The sequence below is a fragment of the Xyrauchen texanus genome, chromosome 2 (assembly GCF_025860055.1).
Source record: "Xyrauchen texanus isolate HMW12.3.18 chromosome 2, RBS_HiC_50CHRs, whole genome shotgun sequence".
Classification (NCBI taxonomy): domain Eukaryota; kingdom Metazoa; phylum Chordata; class Actinopteri; order Cypriniformes; family Catostomidae; genus Xyrauchen; species Xyrauchen texanus.
The window spans coordinates 30,606,556-30,633,836 of NC_068277.1; the positions used below are offsets into that span (position 1 = coordinate 30,606,556).

The 27,281-nt window shown below is 42.9% G+C and overlaps 1 protein-coding gene across 2 annotated transcripts in view; it reads left to right on the top strand.

The window, feature by feature from the left end:
- Nucleotides 1-27,281, top strand: part of lgr4 (leucine-rich repeat containing G protein-coupled receptor 4) — a 184,843-nt gene that overhangs the window by 90,505 nt on the left and 67,057 nt on the right. For both annotated transcript variants that reach the window (XM_052146356.1, XM_052146346.1), the window contains exons 3-5: nucleotides 905-976; nucleotides 20,175-20,246; nucleotides 22,205-22,276. In XM_052146356.1, the coding sequence (XP_052002316.1) occupies nucleotides 905-976; nucleotides 20,175-20,246; nucleotides 22,205-22,276 (216 nt within the window). The remainder of the gene's footprint in view (nucleotides 1-904; nucleotides 977-20,174; nucleotides 20,247-22,204; nucleotides 22,277-27,281) is intronic.

Here is a 27,281-nt window from a genome sequence, read left to right on the forward strand (position 1 = left end):
CAGCAGTGTGTATCTGAGGGAAAAAGGGGCAGCAGGAGATATTATATGATGATGGGAAGTAAGAATCTGTAACTATATGTGAAAAATTGCTTTGGGGCAGAAATGTTCTTTATCAAGGGGTTTCTTGATAAAGAACATACTCTTGCATGACAACATGTGTTACATCACCACAGTGCAGTGTCATATGGGAGCACTGATAAGATCAAATACACTGCGATTTAGGATTGCTTTCTATTATTGTTGCTTACTGCTTGATCTCACTGACTAATCTGAATTTAGGCCTTATCTGTCAACTCACACACAGATTTCTGTTTCAACTTGCAAAGCATGAATATCAGCTATGGGAGGTGGCATAGACCTCTCATACAAATGCATACCATTTGATGTGTTGCCCCATAAAAAGCGAACAAGGGTTATTTTACTCTGATTTCTGAGCTAAATGGGTCCTGAAGTAACTTATGACATTATGGGTCCTGAAGTAACTTATGACATTATTTAAAGTTTGAATTTGTCCATCCTCCATATTCTTTCAGACCCTTATAATAAAATGTTTCTTTTTTTTTTTTTTACTGCTTTATCTTTTAGACTTCTATGTAAATGGATTCTGTTTTGATTGGCTAACCACTTAACAAGTGAAATTTGTTACAACGCTTACTTGGGCCGGGTTAAGGGGTTGCCCATCCAGGAACCTCTTTGCAAAATCGTTATTATATTGTAGCAGGTTCAAAATACAATCCGTGAACAATGCACAAATTGATCACACCAGGCAGTCATCTTTTAAAATAAACTCTTTGCAGCTTCCCATACAAATTGGACAGAAAAATATCCAAAATGTACTATGTGTATGATGTGTTAACCTACTGCTCAACCACTGACTGACCTTTTGTCTTTTGTTTCCATATAGGGACATCAGTATGAACAACATCACTGAGCTGCCTGCAAATGTCTTCAGAAACCTGCCGTATCTGGAAGAACTGTGAGGATGTTTTTTTTTTTGCTTTTTGCTCTGTTTTCACTTGTGTGACTATTTTTCAAATAAGCCATTATAAAAACAGCATGCTAAAACCCTCTTAGGATTTGGATCTCCGACAGCACCGTTTTTGTATGATGGACGTCTTTGGCTGTTCCATCACATTAGGTTTTTGTTTTGTGTTTTAATATGCTATGTCAACTTAAAAACATGTCTTGAAACCCCTGCATTCTGTTCCATTCTATTGCCCTCTGTCCAGCTTTTTGTGAATGCAAAAATGCATCCAATGTGAACATTCATTAAGAAATGTTTCTGATGTGTGTCTTGTCAGCATGACCCTAAACATAAGTGTAATTCTACAGGATTTCCTTAAGTTAGTTAGTTTACTAGTTGTTCAGACAAACGGTTGGACACTATCCTTCGCTTAAGCCATATTTACACTGCAAAGGTGCTACAGATGCTGCATCTGAGGTGGCAAGAAAAGGTGTATTCACACAGAATGTTTAATGCTGCACATACATGCATTTACACAGCAATTATAATTACTTAAGTAATGGTATAATGTATGAAATATACAATTATGAATAGTAAAATAAAAAATGAATGAAAAAAATGAAATAATAATTTTACATATGAAGCAAAAATTATTTAGTTATTTTTTATTTTATAATTATATTTCATGACAACTAGAAAATAATTAATACTAATTAATTAATTATTTCTTACATTTATATAGCACTTTTCTAGGCACTCAAAGCACTTTACATAGTATAGGTGGGCTCTATACTATAAGGTGGTTAAAGCTGAATTTGTCTCTATGATATAAGCAAAATCTTAACATAAAAAAAAGAAATGTCCAAAGACTTTGACACCCTGGTAACTTGCAAAACTTCATGAAATGTCACTCTACCAACCAGAACCTCTTTGCTCAACTATGTGGATGAAGCGCACCAAACTGTCACGATTCCCTGTTGTCTGCCCCGTGTTTTCCGTGTCACCGTCACCATGTTTCTCTATCACGATTCCCTGGTAGTCTGCCCCGTGTTTTCCATGTCACCGTCACCATGGTTCCCGGTCTCCAACATTGTGTTATTGTTCGCTCCTGTTTATCGTTTGTATCATCCTGTCCTTGTGTATTTAAACCCTGTTTGTCCCTCCATTCCCTTGTCGGTCGTTGTTTCATTGCATGTTAATGTTATGGATGTTTCAACTGTTTTGATGTCTCCCTGTTCCGATGTTTTCTCCGTTGCTTGTCTTCCCGTGTTCATTTCAGCCGTGTTTTCCCGCTTCGTGTGCCCTTGAATGTGTTCGTGTTTTAGTTTCTGTTTACCCATCGTGGTAGTTTCTTTTGTTCCTGTCTGTTTATTTGCACTTTGTCTAATAAAACCGCATTTCGATCCCATTCCTTGTTTGCCCTCGTCTGTATCATAACACAAACGTACAGTGTTCTGCTTTTAATTGAGGTGCACTCACATTCACCTGTCCAAGTGCTTGAGAGTTTCTTTTTTTGGGAGGGATCTTCAAAATTCATAGAAATTTAACATCATAATTATGCACTGCAAGACTGCAATTCTTACAATTCAGACAAATAAGCTACACAACCATAAGATCTTGAGCTTTCCATTAAGAAAATGCAAACATATTTTGAAAGACAAGCAGGGAACAAATTTGGCCACTCCACTCACAACACCATCAGTGTGGTGCAGCACATCAGCAAGGCATGAAGCACTTTGCATGAACAAAGCATTTTTGCTCGGAGCATTTCTGGACACTACAGGTGTCAGATATCTAACATGTTGTGTGCTAATGGAATTAAAGAAACAAACACCCTGTGTCTTTTCATGTCACTTTTTATTGCATAATTAAGAAACATATTAGTACTGTTTTTGAGAGTTCTGGTTCTCAGTGGTACTGTTTGGCTGTATCAGTATGTCTGGGTCCAGTAAGTTCAGTAAGCTCCAAGGAGTCCTCTTCTCAGGTTTGTCTGATATTTCTCAGTGCATTTGTCTTTTCTTTACTCCTTCACTTGTCATGCGTCTGCCTATCTGCTGGAAGCACAGATAGCATCTGTCAAAGTGATATCAGGTAAAAGCGCTCTCAGACTGCTGAAATGAGCAGAGTGTGTTTTCTTATAACCGTGTGTCTTTCATCCAGTCCAAACTCCTCAGCTCGTAGTCCTCTGGTGCAGGGATCAGGAACCTATTTTCACTGAGGAGACAATGTTTTAATTTTTAGTTTCATTTTTTCGAAATAGCCATAGCACAAACTAATGATTGACTATTTTCAAAAAATCTAAGTTTTTCAATAAAATAAAATGATTATTATGCCCATAGACTACACAAAAACACAAAGAAAATAAATATATAACAATTTCTGAATGCTTAAACACTAAAAGTGATTCTTGAAGCACTATCTCTAAAACCATTAACACTTGTAGCCAATGCATTTACCAAGTGTGCCAGACTAAATGCACGTTCTCTGCTTTACATTCAGTTTGCAATATAATAACACATTATTAAATATATATTTTGTCAATTGCCTTTCTACATTGACACAGGTGAATACACATTTTGATAATGAGTTCACTTACAAATCAGAGCCAGACCCACAAAGAAGGCGAGATGTAATTAATTTTTTTTTCTAGCACAGATGTTTTTGTTTTCTTCTACTGCACTTTTGTTGTTTGAGGAGTGTTAGAACATTGAGAAAAAAAATACAGTAAATGAGAGGTCGACCGATATGTGTTTTTTCAGGCCGATGCCGATCTTTTGAAACCCGGGTCGGCCGATGGCCGATAAATGCTGCCGATTTATTTTGGCTGATATTTGGCCGAAAGTTTAAATCCCTTTCAGAACAGGTCGAGTAGGACCGGTTACACAATGCCCTGCACACAGAAAAAGCAAAAGCCACAAGTGCGTTGTTGCCGCTTTGTGTGCTTATTCAAATTATGGGTTGTTTGTACAGTTAAAGTATTGACACAAAAACAATTTTAGTTTTTCAGTTTTGCAAGAATTGTTTGCTTTTGCAAGAGATGTATAATGTTTTGCTGGTTTGGTGTAAGGTTTTGTGGTTACTCTGTAGATTTTTGCCAATAAATAGCCAATAGTTTCAAAGATAGTGCCAACAATCATCCATGTGATTATCTAATCAGCCAATCATGCAGTAGATAAAATTATGCATATACGGGTCAGGAGCTTCAGTTAATGTTCACATCAATCAGAATGGGGAAATAATGTGATCTCAGTGATTTGGACCGTGGCATGATTGTTGGACCGTGGCAAAATTGTTTCGTCAAACGTGTGTATTTGTGTCTAATTTCTTGTCATACAGTATACTGTATCACGCCGAGAAGTCTTACAGGTCACCCTCCACAGTGGCTGGTACATCAGCAAAATTACCCGCCACTGCGCATGAAAAATCTGCATTTGGCAGGTGTTAATTTCAAACCCTGTTCACTAGGAGTAGGCTGTATGAATTTGGGAAAATGTATGACTTCAAGCTTTGCAATCACACCCACACGTTCATCAGGAAAATTATCTCTAAAAAATTTTAAACGATCATGTGTTGGTGAACTCAATTTTTAACAAAGAGCCGCTTTTGGTTCGTGAGCCATAGGTTTCAGACCCCTGCTCTAGCGCTTTGTCAAAGGCCAATTTGCTTTTCAACGCATTGTAAGAAGGAATGCATGGCAGGAAGCAGGAGAGCAAAACAATGGTTTCCGTGACAACTTGAGTTTTCAGAAGCATGTTCTATCTGGGAGTGGGGAGTGTGGACTCCAGGACTTATACAGCACTGTTTTGTGCCAGATGCTCTTTGTCAGGTTGATCATGGTTCAGTGGTCGCAATGGTTGTGGTTAATCAGAGGGTCAGGAGTTTATTTTCTGAACTTAAATTTACTTTTAAACAGATGTTGGACTGTTGTAACCACTCAATAGCTACATTTGCATGGAAGGAATACTAAGAGACAGTGGTGAAAGAATGCAATTGAGAATTGTATTTTATTATCATATAAAGTAGAGTTCTTGGATGGATTGGGTCAAGTGTGTGTGAATGAGAGTTTAAATATGAAAATATCTTGTAAAGTTGCAGGTGGTGTTTGAATGCAGTGGTAAATTAGAAGCAGGCCCAGATGGAAACTGAAGAATTATTTTTGCATTTCTGCTCTGATTTTCAGGAATTATATCATAGCAAAATGTATTAAATGTACATGAGAATACTGCACTCTTATCGGTAACTAAAAGCATCATGAAATTATCCAAATTATTTCCTAAACAAACATGAAAGGAATGGAAAATGCTTTTATGAATGACAGATGTCCCAATTCTGTGCAGTTCTGCATGCAGATTCCATCTGGGCCTAGAAGTAAAGACATTGAAGAACACAGTAGGGCTTTTCACACTGCACTTAACCCCTGGTTATCATCATTCTAAACCCTCCTTTTAACTCTTTGTAAAGCAACTGTTCTCACTTGTGATTTTTAAAAGAGGGTTTGAACCACTCTTTACCGGGGGTTCTTATACAGAGCAGGATTAGCCTCGCATTTGCAGGGATAAATTGACATTGAGGTGACAAAGGTATACAGTGTGAAAGGAGGTGGTCTTAGAATGCCACACAAAACTAATCCTTTAAAGCCTCAGTATTTACCTAATTTAATATTCATGCACTTTGTACAGTCACTAAATTTCCACACACTGTTTTCGTCTAAGGTATACCAGTAAAGTGTCGAAAAGTGATGGCAGACGTGATAACTAGCGTGATAAAGAGAAAGTGTCAGTCGCGAGCTGTATTCTTCCAATCATTGTTTTTGACACTGCAAATATGCAAATAAGAATATACATGCAAATATGCAAATAAGACTGTTAACCGGGGGTAAACTAATGAAGAGTGTAAAACATTGAAACACTGAATACCCAGGATTCCATTTACCCAGGGTTTAGAATGACCCGGGATTAACATTTTCAAGTGAGTTAAGCCCTACTGAGAACACCTATTTACAGAACGTGTTTGCCTTGATAGAAGAACAGTAGCAGTGATGGGCTTTTCTCTGTGTTTGTGACCTGTGGGTGCTGTTTAGACAGCACTGGAGAGAGCCAAGAGGAACATTATCTGCCTCACAGTCATGCATTCTTCTATCATAACCACACACTCTCACCTTGCTCTTCAAATGTATCCACCCCCACTGACCGAAATAGAGCTGTCAAATATTAATCCTCTCTAGATTTGTGTGTTTCTCTGGCTTGATAAGTTGTGTGTGTGTGTGTGTGTGTGCGCGCAAGAGAGAGAGAGAGAGAGAGAGAGAGAGAGAGAGTGTGTCTGTTTGTGAGCATGCCAGAGAATGTGTCTGATTACATGTTTGCATTTAAAGTTGCACTCACTAACGTTTGCATATTAAAAAGTGTTTCTGCACAAGTAACAAAATGAATAGTACTCTTAAATAGTACTTTTAACATGATGTTAACTGCATTATCCAGTCATTATTTGCTTAAAAAAGCTTTTTACATTTTTTTTATATTCTACATGGAGCAAAATAATTATTTTCAGAATACTACTTCAGAATAATTTATCACAGTAACCCCTGTTATTAATGGATACTTTTGCTTATGAAACAATTTACTGTAATGTTGTATCCGGGCTGATAAGTGTAAATATAAAGTCCAAACCTCTGTCATACCGGCCAGGGCAACGTAAAAAATTACTTTAATTCTTTATTAGGGTTTGGGGTTCTGTCTGTATACTTTATTCAGCATCACTGTTTGATTTGGTTCTGTGTGTTATGTTGTATTTATCTTACTTTACTCAGAGAGACTTTTGGTGAATGGTGCCTTTTTTCTACACCAGTTTCTCAATTTGTCTGTAGGGTTCCCATGGTCATGGAAAAACTTTTTTAAATAGGGATTTTCAGACCTGGTAGTCTCAAAAAGTCATGAAAATGTATATTGTGTTGTATAGAGTTTTTAAGTTGTGCTCTGATCTAAAACATTTAATTGGCTAGAAAATTATCTTTGTGAGTGCAATCTCGATAATTTATTTTATGTGTCTTTAAAAAACACTAATCCAGCATCCAGAATGTCATACAAAATTAATTGCTCATAGGTGTGCAAATTCTGTGTCTGTATTTTGATCTATTGATGTACTGTATTTTTGTATTTATGTCGGCTAGTTATATTCTAAAAATAAATGTGTTTTTAAGCAGACTTATTACAAAAAATATATATAATAATAATAATGTAATTCTTGCATTCAGAGCCTGCAGTTTCCAAAATATGTCACTTGGAAAAGCAATCTGAATCCACCCTCATTGGATAAGGTGGCCTAAGCAACACAAAGGAAATCTTACCATTCCATGTCAGGAAAAATAAATGCCTTGTTGCTGTATTGGAGATATTCATTTTTAATCTGTTTTATTGAGGTAACTCTGCCTTGGAAGTGTTGGCCAAACCTTTCAGAAGTCACATGACAGGTCACGCTCACTGAAGTGGTTACTAAAGCAATACAGCTAAGCAGAATTGCACCGCTCTGGCAACACACTGAACCACAGAAGGAGACTTAGATTAGTTCCAGACAAATAAAGATCAGGGTTTACATCTCCCACTCAATAGATCTGACTGCTGAGTAGTGACTGTGTGTGTATGTGTGTGTTTAAGAATCCATCATTGGAAGCCTGGCCAGAACTGGTGGCTTTGATACATGGCCAAACCAGAGCAATGAAGAGAGAACAACAGAAAGACGAGGAGGGAGAGAGAACGTCTCTCACTCCTGTAGGCTAAACCAACCGCAATGGTGCGCCACAACGAATGTGTTGATGTAAACAAGAGTGCATTTGGACTGCAGTTGTTTGTGTTGTGGTTGGAGAGGAACACATCTTCTATCAAAGAGCGTTTGGCCTGTCATTTTTAATTTTTAGGAACCCATCAGTATTTTCTAGACTCACTAGTCACCAGCTACCATAACTCTATGTGAAGTGGAACTGTGTGTCTCTCTGTCTTTTTTCTCTCCCTCCATGTCCTGGTGTGTGGTCATTTTTCAACACTTAGAAGCTGAACCCCTATGATCTTGTGGACTGATAGGCAGTCCCTGTCATGTCCTCACTATTCTTCTAATTCCAGCTGTATTATCAAGTGTCTCTTGTTTTGCCCCTCTTTTTCATCTTTCTGTCTCTGTTTTATTTTTTATATTTTTCTGGGGCCTGCTGGTGAATTATGGAGACAGTGCATCTATAGGATAATTACTCACAGTGCACAGGCTTTCACATATACTTTGGTACTTGAAAAAGAAAAAAAAGAAAAGATGAGTGGTTGAGAGATGAATATTTTACCTTGGAGGAAAGGAGTGTAATTTTTGCACCACTAGTGGCACCAAACAGAACAGCAAAAATAATGACTTTCAGTTTCAGTCATTCCCCACATCCTCCATTGTTAGGGCATAGTGTATTTCTAATATGCCATCAGTAACTGAAAACAATTGCTTTTGTTTGATGCTGCATCCATGTTGATGGGTGTCAGTATAAATTCAAGATCACTGTTGGTCCAGTCAGCAAAACATATCATATTATTTAGTGCACCTTAAAAGTACTGTAAGTGCTTTTTTTTCTGGAAAAGTATTCTGTTTTTTTACTACTGCCTGAAAATATGAATGAAGTAATTGTCCTGAGATATCTCACTGGTCTCTGTGACAGCACTATTCTCTGTAAACAGCAAACAAATCTGTGCCTGTGGACCGGTGCCTCTGACGCTTTCTGCCTGTCAATCATTTTGTGCATTTTCAAAGTATTGTAGTTGCTTAATGCAAGTTTTATTCCATGTTAAAGTTAGCAGTTGTCAGTTGAGGACACTATTTTGCTGCTGTTGTTTTTAACAACCGCTTCTGCTCTGTGTTGTTCGCTTTTATCCAAAGTTACTTACAGTGCACTTATTACAGGGACAATCCCCCTAGAGCAACCTGGAGTTAAGTGTCTTGCTCAAGGATACAATGGTGGTGGTTTGGGGAACGAACCAGCGACTTTCTGATTAACAGTTATGAACTTTAGCCCACTACACCACTTTGCAGAATGGCTAAAATCACTTACAGCACTTTTAAAAGTATCATAAGTTTTGTTAGAAATTAAGACAAACCCTGACATTAGACAGTTTAGACTCCTTCAATCTTAGGGATGGGAATCATAAGGAATTTATCGATTCTGGTTCAGATTCCTCTTAATGATTCCAGTCCCATAATGGTTCCATTTACAATTCGTTTTGTTCTTTTAAGAGAAAAGAAATTCAGATCTTATTGCATTGACTGCCCTCAGCACCCTTTATGCCAAATTATGAGATTATTTCAGTTTTTAACAGAGCATTATATCAGAAATACATTTAATAAATTTCTTGACCTAAATCTTGATCTTAACTACATGTATTAAATCAAATTTTAAACTAAAAGAAAGGTGATAACATTTCAGTAATTTTTTTGCTCTTTTATTAGATTCCTCTGATTACAACAGAACTCATGTGAATCTTAAACTACAAATTGTCATATGAACAACCAATCTTTAACAGTTGTAATCAGGCAGTGGTGGATGAGTCATAAGTACAACACAGTAACAGTTTTTTTTTTTATTTTGAACGGGACATGATGACAGTCATAACTTGCGTGTCTTAATTAATTCAGTAACCACTCCGATGTATAATTGTGTGTTTTTTTTATTTTTTTACTAAATTATACAACTCATGTGAGTCATTCTTTTGGGAATCTAGCTGCACTACTGCTGAATGTTTTGCACTGTAGATTGAAAAGAACCAGCTCATAACAGTCATCCCTCTGGGAATCGGAGTAAACTGGTCATGCTGTGTATTTTGGGCTGTAGATTCAGTAGCAGGGCAGCCATGTTGCTGATTTGCGCTGCAGGAAACACTGTCAGAGTAATTTAGGTCACATCCACACTTCTCCATTAAAGTTTGAAAACTCTTTTTTCAGTTTCCTAACATAATTTTTTTTTCCAAAGTATGCAGTAATGGAGAGTGTTTTTGTGTTCTAGTGAGGATGAAAGGCATAAATGTAGCTAAATAAATGAATTTTAAACATATTAGTGTGGATGTGGCCTTAGTATAATGTTCCATGTGCATTAATTGAAAATTGCTAGTTTTACTTTATTTTTTTTTTTTTTTTTTTTTTTTTTATTTTACACGAAGATAAAGAGATAAATATGTGAAATCCAACTTGCTGTATAATAAGAGGGGTAAATGGGAGGTTTTCTCTTCTCTTCTGAAGGACTGTGGCCTATTACAGCTTATGACAGACAGAGGGAGAGAGAAATGATAAGAGAGTTGGAAGAGTCTGAGTGAGTTTTCTGACTCACTGACTTTTTCAGTGGGTGATAAATCTGGTGTTAATCTCTCAGGCCTGATTTGGTGAAGTTATGTGGACTCTCTGCCTGGCTGACCACACACACACACACGTGCATAGACAAATACTCATCACACACCAGTAACATCACATGCAGCATTGACAAATACATATTTACACCCCATCATGTTTTGTGGCAAAGCATAATACCTATAAACACGCCTTCACGTGCACACAATCACACTCATAATCTCCTCTTGTGTCTTTGTTGTAGTGCGTGTTGTCCAGCCTGAAATATACCTGCTCAATCAGAGTTTATCATCTTGACCATGCAGTCATTGCATTCTGCCACCTCTGGAGGTATTTGTACTGATCAGTCCGATAGAGAGTCTACAGAGGTTGTAGCTGACAGAGAACGAGTTTGCAATTTAGAAGAGAGCAACTCTTATCACACATACTTCTGTCAGCACGGCAGATATCAGCTATGTAGTGTACACCAAGACTGAGGACAAGGCACAATTCACAAGATTGAATCTTTCAGAATATAAATTGGCTCTATAAAATAAAGCAGTAAAGGTATTTGGGACCAGGATATGATGTCACGGGGGAGGGCTTCTGATTTTGGTACAATGAAACATCATAAATAACAAATAATATTATATAAAAAATATTAAGATATACCATCTGCTCACCTTCATGCAACATTGAAAACAAACAGCTGTGTTTCTTGAATTGAGCCAAGAGGTCAGTGTGTGACTTTCCATCTTCTATTGATCACACATCTTCTCGTCATCCAGATTCTCAGGTCACAGTTCACCTAATTTGAACTTTGGTAAGCAGCAAATTGCAAAGTTCCTTCCACATGATCTTGAAACTATAAAGCTAGTCAAAATAAAACGTCTAGGTTACGTATGTAACCTCCGTTCCCTGATGGAGGGAACGAGACGTTGTGTCAGAGAAGGGGTCACTAGGGGTCTCTTGAGCGCGGATATCCACCTCTGATCTATGAAAAAAGGCCAATGAGAAGTTGGCAGCCGGTATTTGCATGTCCCGCCCCCGGACATACGGGTATTTAAGCGGCGCAAATACAGGAGTTCATTCAGGATTTTTCTGAGGAACCGGAAATGGTCCTGCCACAACAGTGGCTTGGCTCAGCGACGTGGCGTGGAAGACACAACGTCTCGTTCCCTCCATCAGGGATGGAGGTTACATACGTAACCTAGACGTTCCCCTTCTGTCGCTCTCTCCACGTTGTGTCAGAGAAGCGACACTAGGGGTCCACTTATAATAGTGCCATGCGCTGAGCCGTGTACGTGAACTGCTGATACAGGAGCGAGCAGGTATTCTTACGTGCCGGACGACCAACTGTATCAGACTGCACGTACCCTTCCCCAATGCCCCATTCAAGCCATCAGAATCCTTTTCGAGGCCTGGCTGGGCCTCTTTTCTCTCTATGTTTCTCGCATAGAGCAACTACAGCTGGGGCCCTTACACGCATTGAGGGAAGGGGGTCTTAGCCCTTCTTTCAGGGGGAGAAGACCCTGCAGAGGCCACACCTACCCGGCAGGGGAGGCAAAGAGTGGCAAATGCATCACATGGCCTGTTAGGACCTATGTGGAAAAGCTGGTGCGGTGGTAGATCCAGCCTCGTCGAGGGGGGAAGCATACAGCACAGCGACCGAGGCAGCTGTAACTGCCTAAGGGAGACACGGGGGTCCGCTCGTGAGGGGACAGTACTGTGGAATTACACACAGGGGGAGTCCGAGCAGGAGGCCTTACCTGTGGAGCACCTATTCCAGTACAGTGTAGCCTTCGGGTACCCATAGTGGCTTGGATCGGTGAGTTCCTCCGCTAAACTGAGGACCCAAAAGGGCTAGGGAGGAGTCAACCAGCGACCCAAAGATGGGGTCTTCTGGGAACAGAGGCGCACTATTTTACCTCGGCTGAGGGAAAGGGCGCTAGGCGCAAGCGATTCACCCGGCCAGAACGTCAGCGTGTTACCGAGTTCTATGGGCTCGGACCTGAGAAAACACGGGACGATAGTGACTCAACACGGAGATTGTAAAACCTAGAGAAAGTGTTAGGTTTTGCCCACCCTGCTGCTCTGCAGATGTCTGCTAGGGAGGTGCCCCTGGCCAGTGCCCATGAGGATGCAACACCCCTAGTGGAGTGAGCTCGGACCCGCAAAGGGGGGGGCACGGCCTGGGTGTGATAAGCCAATGAAATGGCGTCGACAACCCAGTGGGCAAGCCTCTGTTTGGAGACAGCGTTCCCTTTCCGCTGTCCCCCGAATCAGACAAAGAGCTGCTCAGAGCATCTAGTGCTCTGCGTGCGGTCCAGATAGATACGCAAAGCACGTACTGGACACAGCAACGAAAGGGTCGGGTCTGCCTCCTCCTGGGGCAGCGCTTGCATGTTCACTACCTGATCTCTGAAGGGTGAGGTAGGAACCTTGGGCACATAGTCCGGTCGCGGTCTTAGGATCACATATGTGTCTGCCGGACCGAACTACAGGCAAGTGTCGGTAACAGAGAACGCGTGCAAGTCCCCGACCCTCTTGATGGAGGCGAGCGCGATCAGCAGGGCGGTCTTGAGAGAGAGGGCCTTGAGTCCAGCTGAATCTAGCGGCTCGAAGGGGGGTCTCTGGAGGCCTGTGAGGACGATCAAGAGATCCCAGGAGGGGAACAGGTTAGGCCGGGAGGGAGTTAGCCTCCGGGCACCTTTGAGGAACCTGACAATTAAGTCGTGCTTACCAAGAGACTTGCCGTCTATCGTGTCGTGGTGAGCCGCGATGGCGGCGACATACACCTTGAGGGTGGAGGGGGACAGCCTCCTCTCCAGCCTCTTCTGAACAAACACGAGCACTGATCTAACCGCGCACTTCTGCGGGTCTTCAGCTCGGGAAGAACACCAGTTCGTGAACAGACGCCACTTTAGGGCGTAAAGATGCCTGGTTGAGGGGGCTCTGGCTTGGTTGATAGTATCTATGACGGTCGGTGGTAGGCCGGCTAGATATTCCGCATCCCGTCCAGGGGCCAGACGTGGAGGTTCCAGAGGTCTGGGTGCAGGTGCCAGAGCGTGCCCCATCCCTGAGAAAGAAGGTCCTTCCTCAGGGGAATTCGCCAGGGAGGAGCTGTCGCGAGGAGCGTGAGGTCCGAGAACCAAGTCCGGGTGGGCCAGTAGGGGGCCACCAGAATGACTTGCTCTTCGTCCTCCCTGACCTTGCATTGCACCTGTGCAAGAAGGCTCACTGGGGGAAATGCGTACTTGCGCAGCCCCGCAGGCCAGCTGTGTGCCAACGCATCTGCCCCGAGGGGAGCAGCGGGTATACCAGAGCGGGCAGTGGGAGGTTTCTTGGGAGGCAAACAGGTCTACCTGGGCCTTTGCGAACCGGTCCCAGATCAGCTGGACCGACTGGGGGTGGAGCCTCCACTCTCCGCCGGGCAAGTTTTGTCTTGACAGCACCTTCGCTATCACATTGAGGTTGCCGGGGATGTGAGTGGCGCGCAGTGACTTGAGTCGCTGCTGACTCAAAAGGAGGAGACGACGGGCGAGCTGTGACATGTGGAGGGAGCATACTCCGCCTTGGAGATTTATGTAGGCTACGACCGTGGTGCTGTCTGTCCTGACTAGGACATGTTTGTCTCGAATTAATGGGAGAAACTTCTTCAGGGCAAAGAAAACAGCCAGCAGCTCTAGGCAGTTGATGTGCCAACGCAGCGGGGCCCGGTTCCAATGGCCTGTGGCTGCGTGCCCGTTGCACATGGTGCCCCAACCCAATTTGGAGGCGTCGGTTGTGACCAGAACGCGTCGGGACACCTGCTGTAAGGGTACCCCTGCCCGTAGAAAGCAGAGGTCTGTCCAGGGTTTGAGGGTTTGGCGGCAGGCGGTGGTAACTTTCACATTGTGCGTGCCGCGGCGCCATGCTCGTCTCAGGACTCGAGTCTGGAGCCAGTGCTGAAGTGGTCTCATATGCATCAACCCCAGCGGCGCGGCCGCCATGGAGGATGCCATATGCCCCAGGAGCTGTTGGAATTGTTTTAGAGGGACCATGGTACCTGGCTTGAAGGAAGCGAGGCATTTCAGCACCGACTGAGCACGCTCGTTGGAGAGACGTGCTGTCATTGAGACTGAGTCTAACTCCAAACTGAGAAAAGAGATGCTCTGTACTGGGGTGAGCTTGCTCTTTTCCCAGTTGACCTGAAGCCCCAAACGGCTGGTCTCTGTGCGCGCATAGTAACTCTCGCAAGGGGGCCAGGATGAGCCAGTCGTCAAGGTAATTGAGTATGCGTATGCCAGCTTCTCGGAGCGGGGCAAGAGCTGCCTCTGCGACTTTCGTCAGGCCGAAGGGGAGGACTTTGTACTGAAACCCTTTTTCGTTTCGATTAGAGGGACAGGCTCTATCGCGTCCTTGATTAGAAGGGAGGCGATTTCTTCGTGCAGGGACTGGGCACGTTCACCATGTACTGCGGAAAAATTAACGCCCACGAAGGGGGGCGGAGGCCTGGCTAACTGAATTGCGTAATCGAGTCGAAAGCCACGCCTCTAAGCTCCGTGCTAGGGGCACCAAGGGGACGGGTATTTTGGACATACCCGGCGGGGCTTCGCAGCGGTGCGGAACAGGTAATGTGGTGTCGGGAGGCAGTGAAGCGGCCCGAGGCTCCAGTGCTGAGAATGGACTCAAAGCACTTACCTTGCTCTGCGCACCTGGCAGGGGGCGGGTTCGTGACTGAGGAGAAGGTCTGATGTTGGCGTCCTCTGGACTCGTCTGAACCGGCCGGCCGGGGAACAGTCTTGGGGCTGGAGGCGGGGACGCCGCGTCCAGGAACCTGGGACTGTGCTGTAACCTTCATCGCTCTCAGGGCGAGGTCAGTCGCTGAGCGCAGTTCCTGCAACGTGTCGGGATCAGGATCACCCCCGTGCATGTATCTTAGTGCCTTGGCTTGATGGAACTGCAGGAGAGCCATGGCATGCAGGGCGGAAGCGGTGCGTCCGGTGGCGCTGTAGGCCTTTGCGGTCAGCAAGGATGTTGCTCTACAGGTCCGGGAAGGGAGTACAGGGCGGCCCCGCCAGGTGGTAGGGTTTCCGGGGCATAAGTGAAGCGCAACTGCCCTATCCACCTGGGGAATCGCCGTGTACCCGTGGCGCGCTCCGCCGTCGACGGTGGTGAGGGCGGATGAGCAGGTGGCGGTGTGACGAGTGGAGAAGGGTGCTCTCCACAAAGACTTCAACTCATCATGCACTTCCGGGAAGAACGGGACTGGGGTGGGACGAGGCTGTGAGCGGCGTCCAGACCCCAGGAACCAGTCATCCAGCCGTGATGGCTGTGGGGAGGATGGAGGGTTCCAATCCAAGCCCACGCTAGTGGCTGCCCGGGAAAGCATGTCGGTTATCTGCGCATCGGACTCAGCCTGGGCGTGCAGGCCGGAAAGCGGCAGCCCAGGGGAGTCTTCAGCATCAGATACCACGCCCTCCGATGCCACGGTGAGCTTATCGGCTTCGATGTCAGGAGGGTAGGCGGACTGGCTGCAAGGCGAGTCGCCATTGCCTCATGCACGGACGGGAGTCAACGAGCATGCCGGGGTGCGGGTGGTCCGGGGTCCACATCGTCCTCAATCCCGTGGGAAGAAGTAGCGACGTGGGGGGCGGCTGGAGTGGCTTGCTTACGGTTGTAAGCGAGCCGCGACCGCAACGTTGTCATGGTCATGTTCTCACAAACGCAGCCTCGGTGTGATCGCTACCCAGACACACGAGACAACGCCTGTGGCCGTCTGAAGCGGAGAGCACTCTACCGCATCCAGGAACAACACAGGGGCGGAAAGGCATCTTTATAAAGACGCGTCCTTAAAAGGACGTTCAACGCCGCTGTGTTTTGCTCTTTTAGAGGAAATTACTCTTTTAAATAACTCGTGAGAGTTTTTTAATCCTCACTGTCGAAGCACCCAGGGGCAGGAATGCACAGCCGTGCAAACAGGAGAAAGCCGCTGTTGTGCGCCATAGAATCCAACAGCATGCAGCAGAGGAATGTCAGGTACTCGGTGTGTAACACGCAGCAACTGCAGATACGACCATCGGCTCCGAAGAAATTTTCTGAATGAACTCCCGTATTTACGCCGCTTAAATACCCGTATGTCCGGGGGCGGGACATGCAAATACCGGCTGCCAACTTCTCATTGGCCTTTTTTCATAGATCAGAGGTGGATATCGGTGCTCAAGAGAGATCCCTAGTGTCGCTTCTCTGACACAACGTGGAGAGAGCGACAGAAGGGGAACTTATCTCTTCAACATTCATAGCACAGGAAATTTCCCACACGCTTTTATTCACTTCACAGTGCAGCTGCGAATTATTAAACCAATAGATACAGATGAACAAATCAAATCAATAAACTTGTTTTTGTATCAAACTGTAATTCCAGAAGATGCATAAGTAAATCAGCTCTATCTCCCTCTCTCCCTCGTGCAGCTGTCAGCAACGTTTTGATCGCTTGTTGAGTTTAGTGTGAGCGTACACAGTTAGGGAGTGTTTTGTCCCATAGTTACAGATCTTAAGATGTTACAGACGTATAAACCTTTCTAAACCTGTTAATTCGACTTTCAAATGGTGTTATACTGCATCTCCGTTAGCGAGCGACGCGATAAAACTAACGCTCGTGTTCATAATCAACAAAGCTGTTAACATTGCACGTGTGTGACATTGGAGAGATCTATAGTTTTGATGCAGCACATTTGACATGAAAGGTAGAAATAGGAAAAAGGCTATGTGTACCAGCTGCATGGTGAAGATTGACACCTGTTACATATCTCATCTCCATCCCTAGGTCGGAAATTAACTGGGGCTCTGGGCAAAAATGCCCCTGAAATTCAAAATATGGTGGCAAAAAGTGCTTAGTTGCTGTTCCTGTTTTTTTATTAATAACATCAACATCATCGATCTTCATTGGAATTTTCGCTGAACTTTTTTTTGTGCCATCCATTATTTGTTTTGTGCCATCCGTTGTTCAGATGTTGCAGTCAGTGGCGGATGCTCAGGCCATAAACGCACACAGATGGGCACTCCAATTCTCACATTCCGCATCAGTTTGATGTCATGCTCGCGCTAAATTATGTGACCGCTTGGATCATTTATTCAAAATATACTGTCCTAGTGAGTAACACTGTCGCTCCCTGTGCTGTAGCATACTTCCCTGCCCATCGGCTCTCACTTGCGCATCTGTCTGTCTTAAAAGCCTCCTGCTAGAAGCCAAAAGTGCAGGAAGGATGGATGTTATACTGTATATTTATTAAGTTAATCAGGTCTGAGAGAACACAAAATCTAACCAAATGCTACAATGTAGTTAATAATAATATCAGCAAAAAAGAAGATCTGGATAAATAGACTTGATGTTAAATAAAACATTATTAACGATACAATAATAATTTTACATTAACCTCTTTTAGTGTATGAATCATATCTCTGAATCATTTTAATTGTGAAATGTTTATTTTTGCATTGTTTTATTCAGTTGGCATGAAGGAGTTGCTAAGTTTTTATAAAAAGGATAGTTGATCCAAAAATGAAAATTCTCTCATCATTTACTCACCCTCATGCCATCCCAGATTTGTATGACTTTCTTACTTCAGCAGAACACAAAAGAAGATTTTTAGAAAAACATATCAGCACTGCAGGTCCAAACAATACAAGTGAATGGTGATCAGACCTTTGTAGCTCCAAAAATCACATAAAGGAAACATAAAAGTAATCCATATGACTCCAGTGGTTAAATCCATATCTTCAGAAGCAATATGATTGGTGTGGGTGAGAAACAAATCAATATTTATGTCCTTTTGTACTGTAAATCTCCAATTTCACTCTCACTTCCAGATGTGAAAGTGAAACTATACCGGCACCACATGTGACTTTCAAATGTAAAATTGAAAATGGAGTTTTAGAGTTTAAAAAAGACTTACATTTTCTCTCCCACATCTAGTATATTTCTTCTGAAGACGTAGATTTAAAGGTGCATTCAGTAGTTTGGAGCCAATTTAAAAAGTTGTATACATTAACGAATGAATTGTGTTTTTGTGAAGAGTGATCCGAATGGTGTACACTCACATGATGAAGAATACTCATAATAGTTGTCGATAAAAAGTGTTTTTATTCTACATGGTGCAGGTCACCCCTTCAATGTGTTTTGCCACGTTGAAATAACATAGTCCGCTGTGTTTCACTAAACATCGAAGAAGAGAATCCTCACTCTCATTGGCTGCCCCCTGTGTAGATACTCTTGGCTATGCTTAGAACATTGTTGTTTGGTGACGCGAAGAGCAAAAACAATCAAAATGAGCTTTTATTGCTTACAAGGAATTTGTCATGGTGACAGAACACAATAAAATATACTTATCGTGCTTTAGCAGCAGAGACAACGGGAGTTCCAGTAGCTGTACTGCCGAAGAAGCAAAAACCTTTTAGTGCTAAGTAGCTTGGTACAGTGATTGTTGTGGATTTTGAGTAAACCATGTCGTTGGTTGTTTGGAAATAAATTAGTTCTTCAAATACAGTATTCATGGACAAGCTAAATTTGATAATCAAAATACAATTCTAATCTTCTGTATTGCTAGATAATTCAGGTTTATTTCACACCAAACAGTTCGCTAATAAGGTAATAACTGTCTTAAGAAATAATGTGAAACGTACATAGTCTTCAAAGATTATTGATATGATGGACGATATTAATCTATCCTTAACTGTAGAAGCATATTTACTTGATTTCGGACATTTGTTTTTAGGCAAAGCAGTTATATTATAGTAGTAATAAAGAACTTTAGATACTACCTCAAATAATGTAATTTTCCAGATGCAAATGATATGTCTAAAGCTGGCGGGAGGCAATCATGCTGATCCACATCGATAGATGGCAGTACAACGTTTAACACCACTGTCACAATGGTATTTAAAGTACATGAAGAAGAGGAATGCAAATCCTAGCTAGAGAACTACTGAATGCCCCTTTAACAACTGGAGTCATATGAATTACATTTATGTTTCTTTTTTTGGTTTTTCTGAGCTACAAAGTCAGATCACTACAGAGCTGAGATATTCTTCTAAAAATCAGCATTTGTGTTCTGAAGAATGAAAGTCATACACATCTGGGATAGCGTGAGGGTGAGTAAATGATGATAGAATTTTCATTTTTGGGTGAAATATCCCTTTAAGCTCCTCATTCCAAATCTGGAGAAATGCTGTCTCCTCCATGTCGATGCATTAGTTTTGTAGGTTATGTTAATTTATAACCAAAATATTTGGAAATATGTGATTGAGACTTCTTCTTTTCTGTACCAAAGCACATATACAATGTACAGATCATGCAATTTTGTAATTATTGAAACATGACATTTTTCAAATTGAATTAACTGCTTAAATTATAGCATAAAAGGATGACACTGTCATTTTATAAGCTTAGAATAGAAAAAAAATTCCATGTAAAGTTAAAAAATGCACCTGGAAATCAGATATTTCCCTAGAATGGAAAAGTGTATTTCTGACCCAGGTTCCATCTGACCTATACAGGAATTGAGAAAATAGCCCCGCGGAAGATTTAGGTGAGTTTGATGTAAATTTGCGGATGTTTTAGTGTTACGAGTTTTATCTTCCGCCAATAAATTTAGTTCATCATCCTAACTGTAATGTGCGTGCATTTATCTGCATTTTACAAATGCTTCAAAAGTGGCTCATTCAACCTGAAAAATTGTGTCAGAACCATCCATTTCATAACATTATTTTGTGTTCCTTTCTACTCCTAGCTACATTTTCACTCCCTTTGACATTCTTTCCCACCTTTCCATCTGAATATCTGGAGTTGTTTTGCAAAATCTTACTGAATTTGTATTTCTCTTTCTTTTTGTAGACGGTTGGCTGGTAATGACCTTGCTTTCATCCACCCTGAGGCTCTGTCTGGCCTCCATCAGCTTAAAGTCTTGTAAGTATTCCAAACCCACTCGTTAGTACTCCTGTCATTACGAGGTATTTCCATTCGTGTAATTGTTTTTTGTACTGCCCTAATGATTTTTCTTTTCCCTAACTCTAACCCTAAACCTAACGCTAACAAGTCTCACGAGTGCACGCGCGCACACACACCTACCTCTATTTGATTCAAGCTTACTCATTCACCCAGTGAGGAGGGTTGTACAATGCAGTGAGAGAGCACTAGATCCTGCTGTGTGTTTTGTCGAATTGTTTTAGTGGTGTTGTATAACTTTCAAGGAATTTGACTGGTACTGGATCAGCAAGTGTTTCTGTGTATGATTGAGTACCTTTCATCATGATGCATTCTCTCTCCCTCTCTTTCTAGGGTCACAGTCAGCAGGGACTTGACGATACAATATTATATGAATATCAGGGTTGCGATACAATAATGTTTTATTGCACTGATGTAGGACGATCTTTTACGCACTCGCTTCTCATTCATCTTGATTGGACTTTGTTGCTTTATGCAACAAGTGCTGAACTACCTGCTCTACTTCATCGAAGTAGACATAAAGTAAAGTATTGTAGAACATAGGCACATCAGTGGCACACAAAATAAATGACGTAGAATGGATTTTGGTTCCAGCATTTTTTCATCATTACCCTTGCTCTTTAGCTGTATGGAATATCTGTATGGACATCCTTATCAATAAATCAAGTTATAGACTTAAAGGTGCTATATGTATGATTGACAACAAGCGTTTGAAATGGGTACAGCATCCAAATTCTAAATATTGGAGAGTTGTCTGTCCCGCCCCAGACTCGAAGTTCATGCGGGCTGCCAGAAATGCAAATTAGCCAACTCATCATTGTTTTAAAGGATTTTTGGGTTTTATGCTGTCTCCATCTTCCAAAGGCATCTCCAATATTTATCCTTTTTTTAATACACCTCTGGTCATGGTGGTTTTTAGACAGATGGCGAGGCTTTTTAGGTTGGATGTAATCTGTAATCTCTGATTCAGTTCATTTGCTGGCTTCCATGGCTGCAGTGTTGTTTATTGGCAAACTTGTTCAAATCTGGCATCCCAGCATTGCCGAAATACTATTGGTGAGTGGGCAGTGATAATGGCTATAATCGCTTGCAGCCCCTTTAATGTAAAACATTTAATTAAATAATGTCTTTCTCTCTTTATTTGCTTTAACTCAAGTTTTGTCCATCAGGAGTTTGAGAGCCAATTCAAATGTGGTTTATCAGTTACCTGGTCCCCTCAGCCATGTTTTACATAAAGCATTTACACAATTTTTCCTCTTCCTGTCCTCGTTCAGGGCTGCTTTAGAGCCCAACGGTGCTCTTACAGGCTCATCCAGCTGTGATGTTGTCTGTGATGTCGGGAATGATTTGGGGAAACTGATTTTGTACCAGAGACCAGGTGTTTTCAAACTGTAGATATTGGAGATGATTTGGGGCAGTTTTGGTTGACTGTGGCTATGTGTATGTGAATGCCGCTTGGCTGGTTTGTATTTGACTGTATTGTTTTTTTAGAGGTGTGTGTAGTTGTGTGTGCTGTAGCCTGGCACAGGGAAAGGTTGTCCTCATGGCCTATGCCATTTGAGTGACGCCTGAGAGAGCTGATAGCGTAAAGGAAGCAAGATATGCACTGTGATTAGCTAAGAACACACACACACACACACACACACACACACACACACACACACACACAAATTCTTATATTAAAGCTTATATTATGGTTATTTGGGTTTGTGAGTTTGTGGAGAATTATTGTAGAGACCATAGAGTGTATATGAGTATATGTGAATGTATACAAATGTGTGTTTTACAGAAGTGTACAGTGTTTAATGGTGTAGTTTTAAACACACACATACATATATATATATATATATATATATATATATATATATATATATATATATATATATATATATATATATATATTTATTTTTATTTTTCAGGATGCTTCAGAATAATCAGTTGAAGACTGTTCCCGGTGCAGCCCTCAAGAATCTCCATGCCCTTCAGTCTTTGTAAGCATCTCTCTTTACTTTTTTGCATCTCTCTCACCCTCTCTCTCTCTCTCTCTCTCTCTCTCTCTCTCTCTCTCTCTCTCTCTCTCTGTTTTAGCATAGCGGCACTAAATACATATAATACAAAAACAATACTATTTTGTAACATACTTGAACTTTATAATAACTTCAGCAATTTATTACAACAAAACTCTGTTGTGGATGTCTACACATTGTCACACCGCTGGACCATTTGTAGTAAATGCAAAGAAATGCTGACCAGTTACAGCACCTAAAATATACATTTTCCTTTATACAGTCCAGTCTTTTCTGCAGTGATTTTCAGTGGCTGCACTGCTATGGTTTAAATCCATCTAATGAACTTTACAGGTTCCCCTGATCCAAAAACTACAAATTCTGTAGGTAATACTGATATACATTTGATACATTTTACCCTAAACTTTAAAGGTATATTATTTGTTCAATACAAGTTAAAGGGATAGTTCACCCAAAAATGAAAATTCTCTCATCATTTACTCACCCTCATGCATCCCAGTTGTGTATGACTTACATTCTTCTGCTGAACACAAACAAAGATTTTTAGAAGAATATTTCATCTGTGTAGGTCCGTACAGTGGAAGTGAATGGTTGCAAGAACTTTGAAGCTCCAAAAGGCAGCATAAAATTATTAATAAAACTTCAATTATATAAATATTAAATGTATATAAATGTATAAATCCGTTTCATACCCACACCTATCATATCACGATTATGGATAATCTTTTTGCTGCCTTTATGTTCTTTCTGGCCACACAATGGACAGTGAAGCACAATGGACAGTGAAAGGGGCCTCGGCAGCTCAGCAAGTAAAGACGCTGACTACCACAAATGGAGTTGCAAGTTCGTATACAGGGCATGCTGATTGACTCCAGTCAGTCCTTCTAACCAGTTGGCCCAGTTGCTAAGGTGGTACTGGGTGGTCACATTGGGTTAACCCTCTGGGGTTGACGGACGCGCCGGCGCGTCCTGCTGGATTTTTTCGTCATTACAGTGGAAACAACATAAAACTCTCCGTCATTTTGGGGCATACAGATAAGTGTAAGACATCATTAGAGATTATAAAGCAGGGGTGGGGAACCCTGCTCCTGGAGGGCCACTGTCCTGCAGAGTTTAGCTCCAACCCTAATCAAACACACCTGCCCTTACATTTTTTAAGTAATCAAGACCATGATTAGTTTCCTCAGGTTTGTTTGATTAGGGTTGGAGTTAAGCTCTGCAGGACAGTGGCTCTCCAGTAGCAGGGTTCCCCTACTTTTATTTGTGTACACTCACAATAACAACAAAACCTTGTGCTTTTGTAAAATAAATAAAATAAAAAGGGTGAGCTGTCAGCAGTCTCTCGGTTCGCGAGCATATATCTGAAACACGTCACAAAAATGAACTGAAACTCTGCGAATACTTATCACACAAACATGAAACATATGTCTAAAGAAAGCTTAAAATGTCTACTTTTAAATAAAACAATTCAAATGTAAAACAAATATTCTCCTGCAATGCAATCTGTATGAAACAAATCGATGTACATTTTCTTGTGGCACAGCTCATTATCTCTAATGTGATCACACCCACCAGCAGAGCGCGTCATTCATACGCTAATGTGCTGAGACAATCAATGCAAATGTACAGGCCCCCGAATGTGCTTTAAAAACAACAGAACTTCGTTCATTTTTCTGCGCGTTTGTAACTATACACACGCGAGGAAACTCCTGGATAGTGATGAAGAGTTAACATTTTCCTCAGAAGAAGAGCGGGACTCCGATGAACGTTTGTATTTTGAAGAGAGACTTGATCCAGACATGGATACAATTTCGGACGATTAAGTCATTTAGTTTTCATTAGTTGACATGCTATTTTATATAAACATGTACATATTTTACTAGTGGGACTGTTTCCAGACTTGCCAGCCAGGATTCAGAGTATTGACATTTGAAATATGACTCCTAATAAGCAAATTTTAGTTACATTTAAATGTTGTTTCTGCTAAAGTAGGTATTTAAATTGTATGCCGTATGATATAAATATGATTTGTAATATGATGATTTCTGAAGGATCATGTGACACTGAAGACTGCAGTAATGATGCTGAAAATCATAGTCATAACCCGAGACGTTCCCTTCCGAGGGAACTCGCACTGCGTCGTTGAAAACGACTCTTTGGGGAACGAATGCCCACTAGGCCACGCACCGAAAAAAAGGCCTGCCCTAGGGTGAAACTGAACTCAGGCACTCAGCTAGGACGAGAGCACACGTGCGCCAGGCGTACTAGGGAGGTGCAGACTGTAAAACCTGATGAAAGTGTGCGGGGTAGCCCAACCGGCTGCCTCACAGATCTCCTGGAGGGGTACTCCCGATAAGAGAGCCCTAGAGGACGCCATGCCTCTAGTTGAATGAGCCCTCACGGCCAAAGGTGAAGGCAAATTGCGCACCTTGTAGGCCGAGATAATAGCCTGAACAATCCAATTACTAATGGTTTGTTTCGAGGCTGGGAGCCCCTTCTTAGGTGACCCAAAACACACTAACAGTTGGTCCGACCTCCTCCAAGAAGAGGACCTCTCGAGGTAAACACTCAAAGCTCTGACAGGGCAGAGCAAATGGAGCCTCTCTTCTTCTGCCGACACATGAGGTGGAGGATAAAAAGCCTGCAGGACCGTAGACCGTGCCGTGTTAGACGGCACCTTAGGCACATAGCCAGGTCTCGGGTGTAAAATGGCTTTAACTCCGCCAGGGGCAAACTCCAAGCAAGCTGGCGTCACTGCCAGGGCTTGAAGATCACCCACCCTCTTTAGAGAGGTAATAGCTAAGAGAAAAGCCATCTTGAACGTCAGGTCCTTGGGCGAAGCCGACTGAAGGGGTTCGAAGGGGGCCAGGGATAACCCTTCGAGAACCACCGCCAGGTCCCAGGCAGGAACCCTGGACCTGGTTGTCGGTCTCATCCTCCATGTACCACGGAGAAAACGAATGACCAGCTGGTGCCTCCCCAGAGGCCCATCACTCAGTGGTGCATGGAACGCCGAAATGGCAGCCACGTACACCTTAAGTGTGGAAGGGGAGAGACCCGCAGAGAAACGATCTTGAAGAAACTCCAGAACTGAAGCCACCGGGCAGTTAACTGGATCTAATTCATGTTCTCTACACCAAGTGGAGAACACATTCCACTTGAGGCCATATAATCTCCTAGTAGACGGAGCCCTAGAGCTAAGTATGGTTTCAGCCACCCCCGCTGATAGACCAGCATTTAGGTACTGAACCCCCTCAGGGGCCAGACCCACAGTTTCCACAGCTCTGGACGAGGGTGGAAGACTGTGCCCCCGCCTGAGACAACAGATCCCTCCTCAGAGGAATCTGCCATGGCGGAGCTATCAGGAGTGAAATTATGTCTGAGAACCATACTCGGGCTGGCCACATGGGGGCAACCAGAAGTAGACTGATGCCCTCTTGGCGGACCCTTTCCAGGACTCCCGGGAGCAGAGCGATCGGGGAAATGCGTACAGGCGAAGCCTCGGCCAAGCCTGTACCATGGCGTCCAACCCCAGTGGGGCTGGATGTGAGAGGGAGAACCAAAGTGGACAGTGGGACGTCTCTCGAGACGCGAATAGATCCACTTCTGATGGTCCAAATTTGTCCCATATCAACTTCACCACCTCTGGATGAAGTCTCCATTCCCCGGGCCTCAGCCCCTGCCTCGACAGGATGTCTGCTCCCTGATTCTGAACCCCGGAATATACATGCTCTGATAGACAGTATTTTCCCTTGGGACCAAAGAATTATCTGATGCGCCAGTCTGCACAGAGGGCGCGATCTGAGTCCTCCTTGTCGGTTCAGATAAGCTACCACTGATGTATTGTCCGAACGTACTAGGACATGGTAACCTTTGATGTCTGGAAGGAAGCTCCTCAGAGCCCTGAACACAGCCAACATCTCTAGACAGTTTATGTGCCAAGAATGATGATGGTCCTGCCACAGACCCCTGGCAAAGCGGCCGTCCATGACCGCGCCCCAGCCAGTGAGGGAGGCGTCTGTCGAAACGGTTTTCCGGCGACATGACGCTCCCAAGACTGGCCCTAGGGACAGGAACCAAGGTTTCTTCCATATTAGCAGAGAACGAAGGCATCTGCGCGTTACTCTGATTATACGAAATGGATTCCCCTTGGGGGAAAACACCTTGGCTTTCAGCCACCACTGGAGGGGCCTCATGTGTAGAAGGCCCAAAGGTATCAAGTTGGATGCCGCTGCCATGAGGCCCAGCAGTCTTTGAAACTGCTTTACAGTGATGGCCTGGCCTAGTTTTAACCCGGACACCATCGCCAGAACGGACTCGATACGTGCAGGAGACATGCGTGCCTGCATCGTAACCGAGTCCCACACAACACCCAGAAACGTTGTGCACTGGGATGGTTGTAACACACTCTTTTGTGTTGAGTCTCAACCCCAAACTTCGAATATGGCCAAGGACGACATCTCGATGCCGAACCGCCATTTCTCGAGACTGGGCCAGAATGAGCCAGTCATCGATAAAATTCAGTATCGCGGATGCCCTGAAGTCTCAGAGGAGCAGGAGCTGCATCCATACATTTGGTGAATGTGCGGGGAGAGAGTGCTAGGCCGAACGGAAGAACCCGATATTGGTAAGCTTCGCCCCCGAAAGCGAACCTCAGGAACCTCCTGTGACATGGAAGGATGGGTACATGAAAATAGGCGTCTTTTAGATCTATCGTGACAAACCAGTCCTCGGATCTGATCTGACTCACGATGACAGGAATGGTAAGCATTTTGAACCTGAACCTCCTCAAAGGCCGGTTCAAAACTCTGAGATCTAAAATCGGCCTCAACCCCCCATCCTTTTTTTTTTTTGGAACTATAAAGTACTGGCTGTAAAGACCGGACTCCCTGTCTGAATGAGGAACACATTCTATGGCCTCCTTCAGCAGCAGAGATTGCACTTCTTGTTCCATCACCTGAGCCTGCTC